The sequence below is a fragment of the Carassius carassius genome, chromosome 26 (assembly GCF_963082965.1).
Source record: "Carassius carassius chromosome 26, fCarCar2.1, whole genome shotgun sequence".
In the NCBI taxonomy this organism is placed as follows: Eukaryota; Metazoa; Chordata; class Actinopteri; order Cypriniformes; family Cyprinidae; genus Carassius; species Carassius carassius.
In genome coordinates, this window is record NC_081780.1 from 5,738,530 (window position 1) to 5,759,104 (window position 20,575).

A 20,575-nucleotide genomic window follows, 5' to 3' on the forward strand; every position below is an offset into this window, starting at 1 on the left:
TGTGTGGCTCGTTGTCAAGTTGTTTGCAAAGCATTACTTTATCACGTTTTATTTATAAGCAAGAAAAATCTAACTATTTAATTTTATATAGGCTAAAAGTTATTTGTAGGTTTCATAAATAGTTTTTAAAAACTAACTATTCTTATTTGGCGCTTGAATATTTGTTCTGCTTTCAAAATGCGTAACGTTCACTTACCCACCGTAACGTTCACCTCAAAAGTTAAGGATTTCTGAATTTCTTGGAAAGTTTTGGTGCCTTGCACATTTCCCATCATTAGATAGCTCAGCTGGTAGAGTGGAGCTAGGTAGGTGCAGTGTGCAGTGATCCAGAATCCATCTTATATCTTTGCAATCCCTTAGTTAAATTTGATAGTGTACTAAGTTTTGAATCAAACTGTACTTGGGCAGCTTCTCCTTTGTCAATTTGCGGATAACATCACTATTGATAGGTCTTTTTGCTGCAAACAAACTCAAGAGGCCTTTGGGCCATCAGGCCTCAACAGGACTAAGAGCATAAATACATTCTAGCATCGCCGTCCTGCATCATACACTATTGGGAAATTGGGGTAAGGACAGTATTAGTGTTAGACCATCATTGGGGTACATCGTGGTAAGAATATCATGCCTCCCAAAAAAAATACGTCATCATGTGAGGATGAATCTGCTGCTACCATGGCCATGGTCACACAATTGTTGGAGCAGCAAAAAGAATTCTACAAGGAAATGCTAAACCTGCAGCAAGAGAACTTCAAAGGTTTCATTCAAGTGATGATTGATGGAACTAATAAGAGGCTGGATGGCGTTATGAAAGATGTCCAGGAGCTGAAGACAAGTTTGGAGTTCACACAAATCAAATGGAGGAGGAGATGTCAGGGCATAAGGAAATTGTAACTAAAATAAAATCCTTTGAAAGCGATATTATGAAGTCAAAACAGAACATTGATGAATTGCTTACAAAGTTGGATTACATTGATAATCAAAATAAAAGGAAAAATATCATCATTGATGGGATACCTGATGTTGGAGGAGAAAAATGGAATGAATTGGAGCTTAAAGTTCAACAAATTTTCTCTAGTAATTTAGACCTCGATTGTACTAAGATTGAGATGGAGCGGGTACAGAGGATTGGTCAGTACCAAGAAGGGGGAAGGCCAAGAAAAATCATGGTGAATTTGCTGCGGTTAAAAGACAAACAACATATCCTCTCTTCTGTTAAAAAGCTGAAGGGGACCAACATCTACATAAATGAGGATTTCTCTGGGGCAGTGCAACAGAAAAGAAAAGAACTCTGGCCAAAGCTGAAGGCTGCGAGGGAAAGGGGTGAAAGAGCATGGCTGAGGTATGACAAGTTAGTCATTGGGCCAAAAGATGGACATACAGAAAATTTATAACTTAAAGGGCATTTTAGAACTTGAAGCATGTTATTTTACATTATCTGTACATTTTGACATCCTTAGCTATGAATATAGGCAGAAAGAAAATCCAATCAACTTTGCTAAAGTTTTCTAAAAAGGGTCTAGTCCTGGCCCACTTAAACATATGTAGCCTCAGAAACAAAGTTGAAGAAATAACTACACTTTGTCAATCGGAGAATATTCATATCTTAGCAGTGACAGAAACCCATTTGGATGACAGTTTTGATAACTCTGTTGTTGCAGTTGATGGCTATAACCTGTACAGAAGAGACCGGGATAAACATGGTGGAGGTGTAGCATTATACATTAAAGATAATATTGTAGTCACGCAAAGAAATGATATAATGTGTGTTGATGTTGAAATATTATGGATACAGATACACATCCCTCACTCTAAGCATTTTTTAGTTGGATGCTGTTATCGTCCCCCAAGCGCTCATGTAAGTTACTTAGACAAAATATGTGAAATTGTAGATAGAGTGTCTGATGAAAGTAAAGACACTTTTCTGTTAGGGGATTTTAACATAGATTGGTTCTCTAAAGTTTGTCCATTACGCAAAAAACTGTCCTTAATGGCCAGTCTCTGTAATTTCACCCAGCTTGTTATTCAGCCCACTAGAATCGCTGTAGCTATTGATGGCAGGAATACATCTACATGCATTGATCTGATATTCACTAATATACCAGAGCTTTGTTCACAAACAGTTTCCAAAGCTGTGGGGTGTAGTGACTACAATCTGATTGCTTTATCAAGAAAAACTAAATTGCCTAAATCTGGAGTCAGAATTGTTTTCCGCAGGTCCTTTAAAAGGTTCAACCCAGATTTATTTATATTAGACATCAATAATATGCAATGGTCAGATGTTCTTGAAGAACAGAATGTCAACACTGCTTTAAATATGTTTATGGATAAATTAATGAAATTGGTTAATATGCATGCTCCCCTGAGGAAAAGGTCAATAAGAAGTAACAGCGCTCCATGGCTGGACAATGAATTGAGATCATTGATGCTTCAAAGGGATAAAGCCAAAGCAGTTGCTCAAAAAACAGGGAAGCCTGAAGATAGGAAGACGTACTGCACATTAAGAAACAAAGTCACTAAACTAAATCATAGTAAAAAGAACGGTTATTTTAAACAGAAAATTTATAACTCTGTGAATGATGGGAAAAAACTGTGGAAAATACTGAATGTATTAATGTGTAAGAAGTCAAAGTCATCCCCAAAATTTGTTGAATGTGAGGGGCAGTTCATTACGAAGCCACATGATATTGCAAATTATTTTAACTATTTTTTTACAAGAAAAGTGGATATTTTAAGATCTGACATGAACAAAACTGACAGTGATGCATGCCAGAAATTGGTTGATAACATAATGCAGGGCAAAAACTGCCATCTCCAATTCAATACTGTAACTCAGGATGCCGTAGAGAAGCTGCTACAGGGTCTATCTATTGATACATCTGCAGGTATAGATAATTTGGAAGGAAGAATACTTAAAGTAGCTGTGACTCAGCTTTCAAAACCTATGTCACATTTTTAATAGATCCGTTTTGAGTGGTACTTTTCCTGAGCTTTGGAAACAGTCAAAAATTATACCCCTTCTTAAAGATGCAAAAGTGGGCTTTACTGGACCAAATAGTAGACCAATCAGTTTACTCCCAGTGTTAAGCAAAATTTTGGAGAAGATCATCTTTAATCAAATAATGGATTATTTCAATACAAATGAATTGATGACAAAGTTCCAACATGCATATAGACAAGGCTTTTCCACAAACACTCCCCTAGCACAAATGACAGAGGAGTGGCTAACATGTTTGGATGAAGGGAAACTAGTAGGAGCTGTGTTTTTGGATTTTACAGCAGCTTTTGATGTAATAGACCATAGACTTCTCATAGCCAAACTTAAAGCATATGGTTTTTCACACTCAGCACTAACTTGGGTGCATAGTTATCTTTCCAATAGGACGCAACAGGTTTATTTCAATGGTAGTCTTTCCAACTGCTTAACAACATCATGCGGCATAGCACAAGGAAGCTGCCTGGGTCCACTTTTATTCTCAATATTTATAAATGATTTTCCACATGTTTTAGAAAGGATAGTGTGGTTATGTATGCTGATGATGCAACTTTGTTCACTGCAGCATCAACATTACCTTAACTCAATGAGAATCTCCAGCATGAGCTAAACACAGTAGTGGACTGGGTGAAAAAGAATAAATTGGTACTGAATATTTCCAAAACTAAATGTATGATATTTTGCAATAGATACATGTTACCAAGTATCACCCCACTTAATCTGCATATACAGAGCAATATGGTCGAGCAGGTTATTAGATTCAAACTGCTGGGTGTTAGACTAGATAATTTATTATCGTGGTCAGACCAGATTGACCACATTGTCAGTAAGATGGGTAGGGGTATCGCTATGTCCAGAAAATGCTCTGTATATTGTCCAACTGCTACATTGAAAAATGTCGTCCAAAGTCTTGTTCTGTCTCACTTATATTACTGTCCAGTAGTTTGGAGTAGTGCGGCCCAAAAACATCTAAGAAAACTTCAAATTGCACAGAATAGAGCAGCCAGAGTAGTTCTGCACTGTTCTTTCCGCGCTAGTGTGCGTGAGATGCATATTAACTTATCTTGGTTAACAGTAGAGGCAAAAGTAAAATATAATCTTTTGTTGCTTATGCACAAGGTCATGGCTAATGAAGCATATAACTTTATAAAAGAAAAAATATTGTTTAGTGGATATGGTCATGAGCATGTGACACGCTCAGTCAGCAACAAGATAATGATTACTCCCAGTCCAAGATGTAATTTTATGAAGAAAACTATTGCATACAGAGGGGCTGTAGAGTGGAACTCACTTCCATCCAGCGTCAGGGAACTCAAAAGTACATTTTCTTTTAAGAAAACAATAAAACAGAGATTACAGGTGTGCTTTTTGGATAACTGCATAATTTGTACTTCTTTCAAATGTGTGTCATGGTAGCTAATATATCGTATAGTTTTTATAGATTTTATTGATGTATTGATTAATTGAATTTTGTATTTTTGTATTGTGATTTCAGTGGACCCCAGGAAGACTAGCGACCACCATAGTGGGAGCTAATGGGGATCCAAATAAAACAATAAAACAATAAAACCCATGTACCACAAATTCAAACGAGTGAACAAATCATTATTTTAAATCGAATCTTTTAATGAATTGATTCACAAAATGATTCATTTCCCAATCTGTTCTCGAGTCTCACTCTCTTTTTGGTTTTGTGAACTCGCATACAAAACATCCACGGTGAATTAATTTTAGTGTAATGTACATGCAAATGAGATGTATGATTTAAAGGGCTCTTTTGGAACGTTTTGGTTTTGACGAATTTTGCTGGAACGCCTGGGACCACGTGATAGCGTGATCCGAACGAGCTGTTCAAAAGAATCGACTCGCGGAAGTGACTTCCCATCATCAATGAATCAAACTCCACCCCTCTGGTTCCTCTTCATTTTTCCAATGAGCATCAGCGCTCGAGTCACCCGAAACAAAGTGACACCTCATTTCTCCAGCAAGCTGCCAAGATGGGGGAAGTAAAAACGCCCAGACAATGGTTCTTGTGGAGCATTGCACTTGTTTACGTGTGTGCTTTTGCATCCATCTACGTTCAAATACCAGGTAGGGAAGTTTCTCTGTTTTTTTGCAGATTGATGTTTGGCGGCTATGGTGCATTTTGGGTGCGGCACTAATGAATGGTTGCGTTTACACTTGAACTTGAACTGTGTTGTGGAATGTCGGCGAAAACAAAACAATTAATTTGGTTCATTTATTCGTTAGCGCTAATGGCTCGTTGTCCTGCAAACATCGTGTCACGGGGATCACTCTCGGTTTTCAGTTCAAACTTCTGAAGGACCTCGTGCACAAACCGCATCTCTATTCGAGCTGAATTTTGCGCAGTGGATTCAATATTTTTAAATGAGATTTATGAGATAACTAGTCAAAACATCAAGCTCGTGTGAATAAATCAGCACTGCTTCAGTTCCTCCGCATGTGCTGATATCTGGGATCCCCGCCAGTTAGTGCTGAGTGCGCACTGTAGTGACCCGTCATCACTCAGGGGCCTGTGAGCTTTTGTCCCTAAAATGTTCCATGCATATGCCATGTGTATGGATGAGTGTTCCCTTTTTCTACTGCAGCATATACCAACACCTTTCACAGCGTGTCAGTAAGCTCCACTCAGCCCGTTTGTACAGAGAAGCGCCTCATCCTGTTTAATAAGCTCTCACCTCTAAGCATTGTTACTCCTATGTTTGCAATGTGTTACCAAGTAAAAGTTTGTACACTCTCTTTCTCTATAAATATGCGTGTCCTTTAACTATCATTTTTGCATTATTGACACTGAACAACATTCATTAGGAAAACAATGTATTTTGTTTAAAGCGCTATATAAATAAAGGTGACTTTGACTTTGTACGTGCATACACGGTGTAGATAGGGTGGGTTTATTCCTGCATTGGCACACGTTTTTAAAAAATTAAATAAATACAAATAATAATTTAACATTTGCAGTTTGCACCAGAATAGGCCAACAACAAAAGAGACACCCCTCGCTGCAGACTGTAGCGCGGTGACGTCACGTATGTACGTCACGTATGTGTTTACCGCGCATGCGCTTGTAATTTGCATTGCGTGATGTAGTTAGTTGTTTTCCGTCGTGCGTGCATTAAAACAATGCGCATACTTAACAGAAAACTCTAATAAAATGTTAATGTATTAAAGAACATTAAGGTGTAAACAAAGACTGGAAAAACAACCATTTTTAACCATGTTTCATCTGAGGTAAAATTATACGGAATTAAAGTTTATTCTGTAATATCTGCGTAGTATCTTACTTACAATATATTAACATTTTGTTGCACTTTACTTCACTGTGTTTTTTGTAATTACAAATTACACGTTAATGGCACAGTATATTTTTTATTGAGCTAGTCAAAATTACAACAGATAAAGTACAGTCGTCGGCTCTAATAGTGCAGATGGTAAAACGTGTGTTGTTCACAATTTGATGCAATCGATCCGGGTCCGAATCTGCCTTTTGACTTTTTTTTTTTTTTTTTTTTTCCCTTTTCAAATTTCAAATCACATCAGAAAAGCATTTATTTTAAATAAAAACGAAGGAAATAATCAAAAAGTTGTGAGGGAGGGCTTTATTGTCCTAATATGGTGGCATTCATTTAATAATTTGAATTAAAATTATAATTTACACTCAGTAATTATTGCATACTGTTTTATAATGTACTACAATACTGCGGTGCAGATAATTGCCACTATTTGCAATAATTAATATAAATAGCAGAAAATCCTGCTAGTTTAACATAGTATAAATAGAATATAGCCATTTACACTTAGTGTTAATAATAGCCACTGCCTTTCTTATTTTAATCTTTCTTTTGCTATGGTTCTTGTTTATCTATTTATTAACTATAAATTTGGACATTTTTCTTTTGCTTTGGCAATTCTGCATGTGAAACATTTAAGCCAATAAAGTAGTTTTAAGTTCAGTTGACTACATACAGTATATTTTCAGTGTCTGCATCCCATTTTATGCAAGGTGCCAACAAAAAAACCAAACTGATGACAGTGATCTTTTTTTATTTATTTCAAAGAACAAAACAGAAATATAATTGTGTATATACAAATATAGATTAAGACTATAGACATGACACGAGAAAAAAATTCACCTCCATCACTGATAAAACAATAAGCCAAGCAGTAGCCCTCAAATTCTTTGAATGAATAAATCCCACACAGGACTCTCCTCCTGCGACTCCTCACACAGCCAGGTGGACAGTCTTTAAATCTCACTTCACCGTATGCACTGGGTCAGAGAACATGACGCCCGGAACTCAGGTTGTATTGTTCAGACAAAGCACTCCAGTTCACGACACTAATTTACATAAAAGAACAAACAATACTAAAGCAATATTAAATAATTTTGAAGAAAGGCAGAAGAGCCATACAAGGAAAATATTTTAAATGTATTTTTAAATATATTATAGCATGGTGTTAGAAAAAGTGTTATTTTCTTTGTCTGTAAACTACCTAAGAGATTTAATTTATAACCAGCATTAACATCAACTAAATTAATAAATTTTGTCAAGTCAAAATTTAGGTTGGCTTGGCTTAAGAAAGCATGGCCTGAAAGTGTGAAGTTTTTTTCAATTTGAAAATTTTACAGTTGAGGGCTATACAGTCTGTCAGAGAAAGAAAAACAGATAATTACAGTACTCTGAATTTCTTCTCACTGACAATGTCCCCAAAAAGTCATATTAAGACGTTTGAAAGTCAATTTAAGAGGTAACACTTTACAATAAGGTGTCATTGGTAAACTCTAGTTAATGTATTAATTAACATGAACTAACAATGAACAATACATGTGTTACAGTATCTATTAGTTTTTGATAATGTTAATGAAAAAGATTACAAATATTATATATTTTTTGCAATGCATGCAACCATCAATTGCATTACTTACATTAATAAAGTCTTTCTGCTCTATTTTAAGACATCTTTAATGGTTCATTTTTGGCGAAATAAGACTTTGAAATAAGACCAGCATTCGAATACTATATCATAAAACTTGTCATAAATGTTTGAAATCGCACACATTTACAATGACACTCTCTATGATTATGACCAAAGCATTCTTACAATTAAAAGCAATTTAAACGCAAATTTTTGAAGAAAAAAAAAGTAACATCTCATATCCACCATACCTTACGAACATCCGGAAGTGAATGAACCTGGATATGCGCATTAATGACAGTCAGTACGGCGCACAATCGTACTTAGTCAATACATATACGTTACTGCGCATGCGCGGTAAACACATATGTCACGTACATGCGTGACGTCATCGCGCTACAGTCTGCAGCGAGGAGTACTTGACAAAAAAAGGCAATAATGAAAACGCATTGACCTTTTTTGACAACATTCCCCAGTAATGTTGTCATTCTATATGGGGTAAATTGTTAAAATAAAATTTATTACAGGCTTTATAATATTTATAGATAGATACATAAACTCTCTCTCTCTCTCTCCCTCTCCCTATATATATATATATATATATATATGTGTATATAGATAGATAGATTGATACACACACACACAATGCATCAGTTTATTGCCCAAAACGATAGTTTTCTATTTACTTGTAATTATTATGATTCTGCTTATTCATTTCTTTATTTTAGTAAATGTAATAGTAAAATTGGTCAGTGTAAGACTTTTTGTTGATCATTTTGGAAATAATCACATGCTGACTTCAAAGAGTATGGTTAGGGCTAAGTGTCTGTTCATCACAAAAAGCTGAGTATTTCCAAATCTGGCCACCAGCAAATTGTGTTGAAGTCATGTGCACTGAATAATAGCTCTCTTCCCGTTTGATATTCTGAGTTGGGTTATTTGCCACCCGACTGTGCATGTTCAGCACTCAACAAAAAGGGGCATTTTTCAAGTTTCAGTTCCTGCGAATGTGTTTCTCAATCAGAGCTAAACTCCAGGGCTCTCAGTGATTACGCATGGACTCTTTTCCTCCCGTGGGAAATGATCCTCTAAGGCAGTGTGCCTGGAGGAGACGCTTGTGGCAGAACTGGGTCTCATGCCAAAATGGAGTAATTCAAAGATCAAGTTTGAGTCATACATTGACACTGCCACAATACCCGGCCTGTTCTCTAACTCAAACCAGCCTGCTATACGCTCACTCTTGCTGTGGCTTGCATGCCAAAAATGTGGATATGCAACTTTGCAATCTTTGCAAACCGCCATCTACCTTAAGAATGAGTTCAGTTACATTAAAATGAGTTCAGTTTGTCAACGTTCTGTAAGAGAGTAAAGTAGTATTTCCTGATCTCTCTCTCTCTCTCTCTGTATTGTGCATCAGTCTCGTTCACTTACTGTTAGCGAGTAGCCTAAAGCAGTATTTTAGTGCACCTGTTTGCATCCAACGGTATTAGGACATGTGGGCTGTTTGTACTTGTTTCAAGGCATTAAAAAGTCACAGGTCTGGGTTGTTTTGCTCATCGTCATGGCAGGGTGCGCCTGTGGTGTTGTGTTGAGTGAATGTTTACATGATGCTTGATGCTTTGTGCTTAGACTATCACTGAGCAAACAACTTATTATTGTGTGCAGACCTCGAGCGCAGTCTATCAGCACCGGCCGCATGACGCAGTGTTTCTAATCCGCACATTTGCCTGATGAAATAATATTATTGTTATTATTATTGTATATATATATATATAAATATAGTTGCTATAATAAAAATTGTTTGCTAAATATTATTATTATTATTATTATTATCATCATCATTTTTACATGAGTATAGATGTTAATTATAATACAGATATTTGGCTAAATAGTATGTTTACATAAATATTTGGTATAGTAAAATTGCTGGATAAATATATTAAAAAAATTATTTGTATTATTATTTGCTTTTTTATATATATATATATATATATATATATATATGTTATGTATATGAGTGTAGTTATAATAAATTATTTATTATTATATTCACAAGTATAGTCATGATAAAGAGTATTACATAAATGACATGTATTACATGTTTTATTTATACACTTCCAGCACAAATTTCAAAGCTATAGGTAGGTAGGCATCTACAAATCTCACTGAGAATCAATTAATTAACACTGGCTGTGCAGTGTTTTTGTCTTTTTATTGAAATAGAAAGTTGTTTCAAGGCCAAATTATTTATGTTATCACATTTTGATACAGGTATGTTGCCAATGTAAGATAACGCAGTCGTCAAATGACAACAATGTTTTCAGGATAAAGCAGGTCAAGGTCACAGATCAACAGTGTGCACCGTTATATCATGTGAAATAACACTAAGAACGATCAGAACTGACTAAGACTTTTCTTTTCATGTCTCTTTGGACAGGTTTGTATGGAGACGAGGGTATTCTCCCTGTGCGCCTGCAGATGCCAAAAGTGCAGCGCCCCCTGCTGGAGCAGGAGTCCCTTCTGGGTCTGGGGCCGTCTCTGGGTCTGGCACCCCAGCAGGTCCTGGAGCTCACATGCCTAGTTGGAGTGGCGCTGGCCTTGTGCGCCGTACTCCTGGAGCCCCTGAGAGACATGCTAATCTTCTACTGCCTGCGGTTCCTCTACTTCTCACTCTACAATGTCAGTGTAATCTCCTCCTAACTTATCAAATGCTTCTTCATAAGCCTATGACATTGTAGCCTCTGTGGAAACAATTGACTGATTACAGTATGTGTTTTGTTTTTGTAGGTAGGTGGAGACTTCCTCCGCTCTGAATGGTGAGTAGTATAATTTGTCACGTATGACTTGCATTTTGATCTACTGCGTCACATTTGGTATAACTGACACAACCATAACCTCTTGTTTATTTGTCCATCATTGTTGAAGCTGTAATTGGGGCATTTGAAAGTCTAATTCTCTGCAGCAGAAAGTTTATATGAGTGTTTATGGGAGGGAAAACTGGCCACAAACCTCAAACTGCAGTTTATGCATCTATCCATTAAATGTGATTACAGTCTAAGAAATTACTAATCAGTTAGGGAACTGTGCTTTCGCTTTCCTAATGGAATTGATGATTAAATGGCCAAAAAGCTGACTTATATTTGAAGAACCCGGTCCATATATGAGAAAAGGCCAGTAAACAACAATCTTAAACACTACTAACTGAATATCAAAGAGATAAAATCATTGTTAATTTTGATGGGAATTTTTGATTTAGTCTTAGTCTTTATCTTGAGCCGAAAATGCTTAATAGTCTTAGTCTCATTTTAGTCATTTGAGTCTTTCATAGTTTGTCAACAAAATTAATTGGATTTTTGTCAACTTTTAGTCAAGAAGCAGCAGTTACCAACATTTATTTGGGTAGTTATTTTATATGTAGTCTTCAAACAGAAGAATTAATGACTATTTCTCTTTAGACCAAATAAATTGAGCTTATGAGAAATATGAGTCAAGGATTGAATTTGGAAAAACTTGAATAAATGTTTACAATTTTATTTTGGGGTGAAATATTCCTTTAACAGTAGTGAAAAGGGAACAGCTTATACAAATTGTTCATGTATAATATCTATATTATTTAATCATTTTTGAAAAAGAGGCAGAATATAAGACAAATATAAAAGAGATACAAAAAACAAATTTTTCAGATACGTCTTCGTTAACTAAATTAACACTGGATAAATTCAACTAAATTGTGGTTTTAAAGGGTTAGTTCACCCAATAATGAAAATTAGGCTGTGTTTTACTGACACCTTGAGTTATATTAAGAATTGTTTGATCTTTTAAGCTGTTTCATGGTGCTCAATGGGTGTTGCATTGCTTCGGTCCAAAAGATGTGAACTTAAAAGCGCCCTTCAATCAAAAAAAAAGTGTCTCACACGGCTCCGTGGGGTGAACAAAGGCCCCCTGTAGAGAATCGATACGTTTTTGTAAGAAAAATATCCATAGTTCCCCAGAACTGCTTCCATCTACAACTGTGAGCGCAAGCTAGATTCAGTTGATTATTATGTTCTCAATATGGATATTATTCTTAAAAAAAAAAATACAAAAATAAATAACTGCATCAATTTGCTACAGGAGGCCTTTGTTCACCCCCCTGGAGCCATGTGAGACACTTAAAAAAAGAAAAAAATTTAATGGAAGTGCGCTTTTTATTTCACGTCTCTTGGACTGAATCCGTGCAACAAACACTGACTGCAATGATAGAGCTTGAAAGATCAAAGAATTCTTAATATAACTCTAGCTGGATTTGTCTGAAAGAAGAAAGTCATATACACCTAGGATGCCTCGGGGGTAAGTAAAACGCAGCCTAATTTTCCTTTTTGGGTGAACTAACCCTTTAAACTGATTTTATTGTCGGATCATGACCAAAATTCCTTAAAATAAATATCTTAATAGAAAAATGAATTTCTTGTTTCTGGATGCTTCAAATGATCTAGAATGTTTATCGCACACTTGTTATCGTTTTATCAAGGTGAATTGTAGATTGTGATTGGTTCCAATGCTCTCATAGGGACGAGCTGCTGTTGGAGGCTGGGCTTCTGGCTGTGCTTGTAGCTCCGCTGGGTTTGCTGAGGCGTCACTCCTCTTACCGTCATCATGACCCTGTGAGCTTCTGGTTGACCCGCTGGCTGTTCTTCCGGCTGACCTTCTGCACAGGTGTGAGCAAGCTGGCCAGCAGTGACCCTGCGTGGTATGACCTGTCAGGTAAAATGAATCATTTTTAACATTATTCATTCTGTATTGGTTGAGATTTGTGCTTGTAATGCCACCCACTCTTATTCATGAGGAAATCATCTACAGCTCTTTGCTGGAAATTCACTTCCCAAATGATTTATAGATCATATAAAACATCCAGTAGTGTAAGGTTTTGCTAATCTAGGGATTTAAATACTGAAAGGGCTAATGTTTATTAGAGTGAATGTTTCATTGAATTTGAATGAAGTAATGGTGAAAATAGCCACAAACTGCGATGCAGACAGCACCTTTATGTGGGAAAAACTGACTCAGTGTTTTAAACTCTTTTTGCAGCACTGAGTCATCATTTGGAGAACCAGATGAGCCCCACTCCTTTGGCCTGGTATGGCCATCAGCTTCCTGATTGGCTGCTGAGATTCGGAGCAGCGGTTGTGTTGCAGAGCGAGATCATCGTTCCTCTTGTGACGTTCTTTGCACCCATTCGCCGTTTGAGACTGTTTGGCTTTTATGTTCAGGTTTGATACATGTTTTGGCATGCTTGGATTAAATGATATACACATCCCTCCTATTGAAAATATGAGTGGATCTAAATTGAAGGTTTTTTTTTTTTTTTTCTTAAATGCTCTACTACAAGGTGAAAATTTAGGTTAATATGAATGAAGAACTGTATTTCCACCTCTAAAAGGACATTTTAAACAACTTGAGATCTCAAATAGCATTCATATTTAAATGGAATTGTGTATTATGAAAGATTTTAAATAGTAGTTGTAGTAATGTAACTTAAATCTGTAGTAGTACACAATATGACAGTGTAAACCTGGAATATTCTTGTATTAAAGTGTCTTGTTGTTCTGTGAGACATTTTCACTTATGCCTCTTTTAAACCTTTTTGTCAGCTGTTTCTTCAACTCTGCTACATCCTCACGGGTAACTGCAGCCTTATGAACCTGCTGAGCATCTCCCTGAGCTTCTCATTACTGGACGATGATCATTTCAACTCCAATACTGGTCCAAAGAAGAAGAAGGGCCAGGAAAAAAAGCCTGGAGGTATGACCACATATCTCTAACTTATGTTTTGAGCAGTCGTTTCTGTGGAATAGTCCCTGACTTTCACTAATGATCTAATTAATGTGCTCAATAGATCTGTTTAAAAAATGAAGAGCATTTAAGTAGATGTGAATTAAATCAGTTTGTTCTGCTAGTGTACTCTAGTGTTCACACTTCTGAGCTTTTATTTAGTGTGTGACTGTGTTTTTCAGGCTGCGCACAGATGGTCTCTTATTTGATGCTGCTGGTAGAGTTGGCTGTCTACCTGTTCATCCTCTACTGTTTTATTTCTCTCTTTAAACTGAAGATTAACTGGGAAGAAAAAACTCTGTCATCCGAAACAAGTGAGTGAGACTTCAAATGAGAAATATAAAACTGATTTGCCAAGGAGCTGATGTTTCCTTTAGTTTTTGAACAGATTTATAAATATGAGTACAAACATAGAATTGAACTGTTGTAAAAGTTATGAGTTTCATAGAGATATGTTGAAATCGTATTTCAATCCAAAACGATATCTTAAATAAATGAGGAATAAATTTTTTTTATTCATATATATAAAAATAAAATATTTCATTTATAATACGTTTTATGTAGACACATTGTTTTTGCATTGTTAATGTTAGTTAGGATAGTTTCAGAAAATATAACAGTGCAAAAAAATACATTCATTTTGTTAACATTCATTTGCAAAAATATTTATTGCAGGACTACTTATTTATTTTCTTTTGATGTTGAGGTGAAATATGAACCCAAAATGTTCTTGGAAAATTCATCTGATTAACCTGCTATACCTGATGTGGTTATAGTTGTTTTGTGATTATTGTGCCTTGATATGAAACTTAATTCTGTTTCAGTCAACATATTCTTTCACAAAAATCTAAATATGGCTATAAATACATCAGTTAGTTATTTTATTATTTACTTCATTACTGCTCCACTTATTTCTGAACTTTCTTTCAGATTTCACTCCAAAGGCATTTAATGCGTTTCTGGAGGTTTTTCAGGAGCTCACTATCTGGATTGGTGTCCTGTCGTTCACCTGGGAAGCGGTGTCTGCCATGCTAACGTAAGCTCTATCGGGAATGGTTATGAGAATCTGATCTTTTTCGTGGGTGTACAAAAAGAAAAGATTTTGAATTTCAGCCTATGATTTTGCCAAAGTCCATTGTGCAAAAGACAAGCCAAGAAATCTCCCATCTGTTTCCTCTGTCAGTTGCGTGTGCACACGAGGTATTGTCAGCAAGCTCTGGTCTCTCATTCAGTGGGCGCTCATCACGGCAGCTGCTGCGGCTGTCTTTGCCCTCAGTGTGGTGAGTTACATGTCCTACATATGGTTGCCACTGCAGTGTCAAAAACTGATTGATTCTTTTTTTTTTTTTTTGCTTGTTTGCTTCATCCAGTCATATTGATAATGCATACCTGTTCTGAGGCTCAAGTATTACATAATTGCACTGGAGACTTTCTATTTATTCATTTGTTTCAATTTCCTTTAAAAATAACTATATTGTTATAACATTTTAAATATATTTGTTTCATGCACTTTTTACACACAAGTAATGCAGCGCCCTCTGCTGTCCGTAAGCATATAACCTGATCTATATAGACTGCACTGGTCAAATAGTAGAGCTTTCAAGCGATTAAAATTATTTTATCTAATTAAATACATGACAATTGCATTAATAATGCTATGAGGTTAATGGGTTTTGAATAGGCATTTGTGTTTTTAAAAAGAAATACTGAAATGATTTTTATTTTTTAATGAAATGACACGCTAAATAAAAAAATAAAAACGCCTGCAAGTCATTCATCCAGCTGATTTATTCACAGTTTATTCCTTTAGAAATTAAGCAAGTCTTTATGAATGGATCACTATATCATTAGCTCACTCGCTTTGTTCGAAACTGTGGATTCATTCAGTAATAAAACACCACTCTGTGTTTCTTGGAAAGGCACAACAGTTCAGCTGTGGCTTTGTTTGAAACACTTTTTGTTGGCAAAATTGAGCATAAACGAACCATACTGTGTCTAAAATGCATTATTAACTTTTTATTTATTAAACTGTTGTATAAAAATCAATATCACACTTGCAATCATGCACATATTTGGGGAAAAAACTGCACTCTTGCTCGTGAGATATTGCTAGACTAGGCCTATATCCTATGATTAAATATAAATCAAAAACCCAAACGGGGCATTTTTGCCTCAAATCTTGAATTTTAGGAGCATATAACTGCATTCTAATAGAACACATCACATGATCATCTTGCAGCAACTGCATCCAATGTCAGATGACCTGCAGGTGCATTAAATGTTAATAATTTTAATGCATAATTTTCTCCATAATTAATTGCACCAAACTTAAATTTTAAAGGTACCAAAGGTAAATTTTGGGCAGTTTTTCCAGGTTTTGTATACAAGTAAATGTGTGCACGTGTGTTGGTGTTTCCACACAGGTTCCATACACATCCATGGCTGGTATGTCAGCCAGTAAAGTATTACCTGCAGTGCGAGACGCGTACAGCACTGTAGAGAGGTTCCAGCTGGTCGGGTCATACGGCATCCAGCACAGAATGACCTCTGCTAAGGGCAGGCCTGAGATCATTTTAGAGGGCAGCTATGATGGGCTGACCTGGACGGTAAGAAGGAACTGGAAAAGGTTGCCCTGCTACAACAATCCAAATCACTTATTTTTTTACTCCCTTCATAATGTCACAACCATTGTTTCCACAAAGTCTTCATTCAGTGGAAAGGTTAAAGTTTATACGCACTGGTGGACTGGTGTATTCTTGTCCTGTTGCAGGAAATGAACCCTATGTATAAACCAGGAAATGTGAATGCAGTCCCACCCATAGTAGGCCCTCACCAGCCCCGGCTGGAGTGGCTGATGTGGCAGGCAGCTCAAGAGGGCGCTGATACAAGACCATGGTTTACAGGCCTCTTACAGCGCCTCCTACAGGGCAAACCAGAGGGTGAGTGGCCATTTATCAGATTACATCGATTTAATTGTTTATCAAGATTATGATGTTTAAGATTGTCTATAATCTTGTTTCTCTTTTCTGTAGTGGTTGGTCTGCTTCAGGTGGATGAAGCGCAGTACCCCTTCAGTAAGAAACCACCAGTCTTTATCAAAGCCAAGCTTTATAACTACCACTTCACAGATCCTACCAAAGACAAGTGAGCACCATACCTCCGTTTAACACTCATTCACATTTATATATTGTGCATCTTTTTTTTTTTGGTTTTAGATTTAACATTTTATTTTGTGAATTGCATTTTTTATATATATATATATATATATATATATATATATATATATATATATATATATATATATATATAATATGTATAATTTTTTTTTTTTATTGTAAAGATAATTTTTAATGACTCCATTGATCCGTTAATTATGCCAAGTTAACAATTTATTTCACTGTTAAATTTGTATAATTAGTGTGAAGCTTGCGTTGTGCAAGTGAACGTCGCTTGATTGTGCCATCCCAAAGAAGCACAAAGTCACTTTTACAGACTTTTAAATTAAATGTTCCCTCCTGGTGGAATGACCTCCCCAACTCAATCCAGACAGCTGAGTCCTTAGCCATCTTCAAGAATCGGATTAAAACACATCTCTTCCATCTTTATTTCACCCTACCTTTCTAATCTTTTTGTATTCTATTTTCTTCTCTTTTGTTATACTATTATTATTATTATTATTATTATTATTATTATTATAAAAAATAAAAGACCTCTAACACTAGCTTGGTCTATTCTTTTTCTATTCTATCTGTTTTCTTTTGATTTATTATATTATTTAAAAGCCCTTTCTGCGTGTACTGTGTTAAGCTAACTGAGACTTGTTCTAGCACTTATATATCATTGCTCTTTTTGTTGTTTTTGATTTGCTTCCATTGTCCTCATTTGTAAGTCGCTTTGGATAAAAGCATCTGCTAAATGAATAAATGTAAATGTGAAATAATTAATCAGAATTAATATTATAATTATAATAAAATATTTTATTAATATCCCATTTATTTAGCATTTGTTAGTAAATTACTTAAATAATTTGAATGTTAATGCTAAATTATATACAGGTAAATGTTAAATCTGTATAATTCATACATTAACTAATCTGAATTAAGTCCTTTATATTAATATTAAATGTAATAAAAATATATAATTTTCATTTATGAATATCCCATTTGTTAGCTTTTTTTTGTAAATCCTTGTTACAATTTTAATGATAATGTTAAATTATTTACAGGCAAATTATAAATCTGTATAATATATTAATAAAATAACTCCTGAATTCATATTAATATTAAATAGAAAAAAACAAATGGGATATTCATAAATGAAAAATATATTTTTTATTACATTATACACACACACAAACACACACACATATATATTTTTATTTTATTTTTTATTTTTTTTATAAATCCAATTTTTTTGTAATTTTATTAGTATGTTCCTTTTGTAGTTTTAAAGTTAATGCTAAATAATATACAGGTAAATGTTAAATCTGTATAATTAATACATTGCTGTGAAAAAAGCCATATATATATATATATATATATATATATATATATATATATATATATATATATATATATATATATATATATATATATATATATATATATATATATATATATATATATATATATATATAGGTCATTTTAATAATGCTAAATGAAATGCAGTTCAATGATAAATCTGTATAATCAATAGAGTAACAAAGTGAACATAATTTTTCTTCCTTTTTATTCATATACGACTTGTTTGCTGTGGATGAAGGGATACTTCAGCTTACAGATGGTGCTGTGGTACATGAAAAAAGCTGCCTTATATAAATGCATCCACTGCACAGTTATTTAGAAACAAAAGTGAGGTCATCATATGAAAGCCCACACTAAAATAGAATTGCATGCTTTCTGTCATCCTGTTAGTTCCTGAAACTTACTAACAGAAGAGAAACAGCACTGCAGTCTGAATCTGCTCTCAAATTTAGTGTGCTTGTGTGTGTCATTTTGGAAGGACCCATCTCCAGGCTTGGTGGAGGCGGCAGTACAAAAGGGAGTTTTTTCCCATAGTGAACCTCGATGACCCGACGCTCACGAAACTCTTAGAGGAGGCTGGACTGAAGGTAAAATGGGAATATGCGCAGTTCACAATAAAACCAGTAACATGCATTGGGAAAGGTAATCAAGTTTTGATGATTGATTGATTGATTGATTGCAGGAGAAATTCCCAGCTCAGACCGGCTCTGACACACCTGTATCCCAAGCTGTGAGCCTCATACGAGAACACGTCAAAGGCCTCTCGGGGTCCCTCCTGCTTTCAACACTGTTAGCTACTTTAGTTGGCATCTTCCTCATCAAAGCCATCTTCTCCTGGGTCTTAGGGGGCCGAAAACCTAGACCAGTTTCAGCTGATCTCAAGACTAGGAAACCCAAAGAGCCCTCTGAGATGGCCGAGAAAAGCCAAGCAGCAGCTCCGTCCAACCGGGGAGGCAAGAAGGACTCCATTGAAAATAAGGACTCGGACAAGAGCCCCCGAAAGAGAAAATGAGCTCTTGCGGTCACTTTGTGCCTTTGTCTTTGGCCATACACAATGACAAATGATTCTCTCTCAGGTTTTTTTTTTTTTTCCTCTAAGATCAAATCTTTGATTTCTGCCTGTCACACACCTCAGATTTGTGTGTAACCACTACACCGTTTTATCTCTGTGTCGAAACCACTCAGTCAAACGCACAGTACTTTATGTAATTGGCTTTGAATGTTAACTGAGTCCATTTTTAAGCTGTCACCTGCTACACCCTTCTTTATACACCGTGGATGTCCCAAAGATTACAACGGAAGCACAAATGAGTTTTTTTCATGATATTTAACTCATTAAATGGTTGTTGATAAACTGTTATTCCTCAGTTGTTTTTACTAATAATACAACTTGTGCATTTTTGTTTAGAGGTACTGAAATCAACCATTAAAAATGTTATTCACCTTAAAAATTTAACGTTGAAAAGGTGGCTATTTGTAATGGTGTGAAAGGGTGGAATGTTTTTTGGACGAGATATTTAATTGTAATTTTGCATCACCCTATATTGTCTCAACAAGTATGGAATACACCCGTTCTGTCAAAACGTAATCCACCTGTCAGTCAATGAAAGTTGAAAAGCAGTCGCCACAAGGTGGCAGTGCACACACATCGTGACCGCACACTTGGGTTTGTTGAAACATAACTGCTAATTGAGTTTAATTTATTAAAGTACAATTTTAGAAATCTAAATGGAATTTTAAATATGCCGGACTTAAAACGGGTTATATCAAATTGATGTTTAATTGTGAAGCCAAATGCTTTATTTTAAGTTAAAAGAGTGTGCAGTAAGTAGATTTGTAGTTAGGTTTGGTGCAGTTCAACCAAGCGTGTTAACATTAAAGCATTATGAGTTAATGAACAACTGTGTGTGTGTGTGTATATATATATATATATATATATATATATATATATATAATCTCATTTCATAAAACCTAATTAATTAATGTTGACAGAATCTTTTTATTTTTATGAACAATATAAATTATATTATTAAAAAATATATTTAAATTTATATACAGTGTGATAAAAACGCATGTATACGTGTGTCTGTGTAGATAGATAAATAGATTGATGTGTTCATTTTTGGACTTCGTTTGCAGTGTATTTTGTGTTAGTTTAATGGTAATTTGTATTAATACTGGTAGTTATTTGGTATTATATTTGTGTTTAATTAGGTTACTATAAATTTAGTCAGATATATTATGAATAACCCATCCAAAAATCTCAAGATGTGTTTTATTGAAACTAGCCAGAGCTGCTTCTGGTCAGGAG

The 20,575-nt window shown here is 35.2% G+C and overlaps 1 protein-coding gene across 1 annotated transcript; it reads left to right on the forward strand.

Annotated features, from left to right (window-relative positions):
• The first annotated feature begins 4,896 nt into the window (after window positions 1–4,896).
• On the forward strand, window positions 4,897–19,618 carry LOC132105607 (lipase maturation factor 2-like). The gene is made up of 14 exons (XM_059510850.1): window positions 4,897–5,083; window positions 10,368–10,609; window positions 10,718–10,746; window positions 12,480–12,673; window positions 12,998–13,179; window positions 13,561–13,711; window positions 13,924–14,055; window positions 14,672–14,777; window positions 14,925–15,021; window positions 16,165–16,347; window positions 16,512–16,680; window positions 16,774–16,885; window positions 18,743–18,851; window positions 18,947–19,618. The coding sequence occupies exons 1-14, from the start codon at window positions 4,990–4,992 to the stop codon at window positions 19,274–19,276; spliced, it is 2,130 nt and encodes a 709-aa protein (XP_059366833.1). The 5' UTR covers window positions 4,897–4,989; the 3' UTR covers window positions 19,277–19,618.
• Window positions 19,619–20,575: the final 957 nt, after the last annotated feature.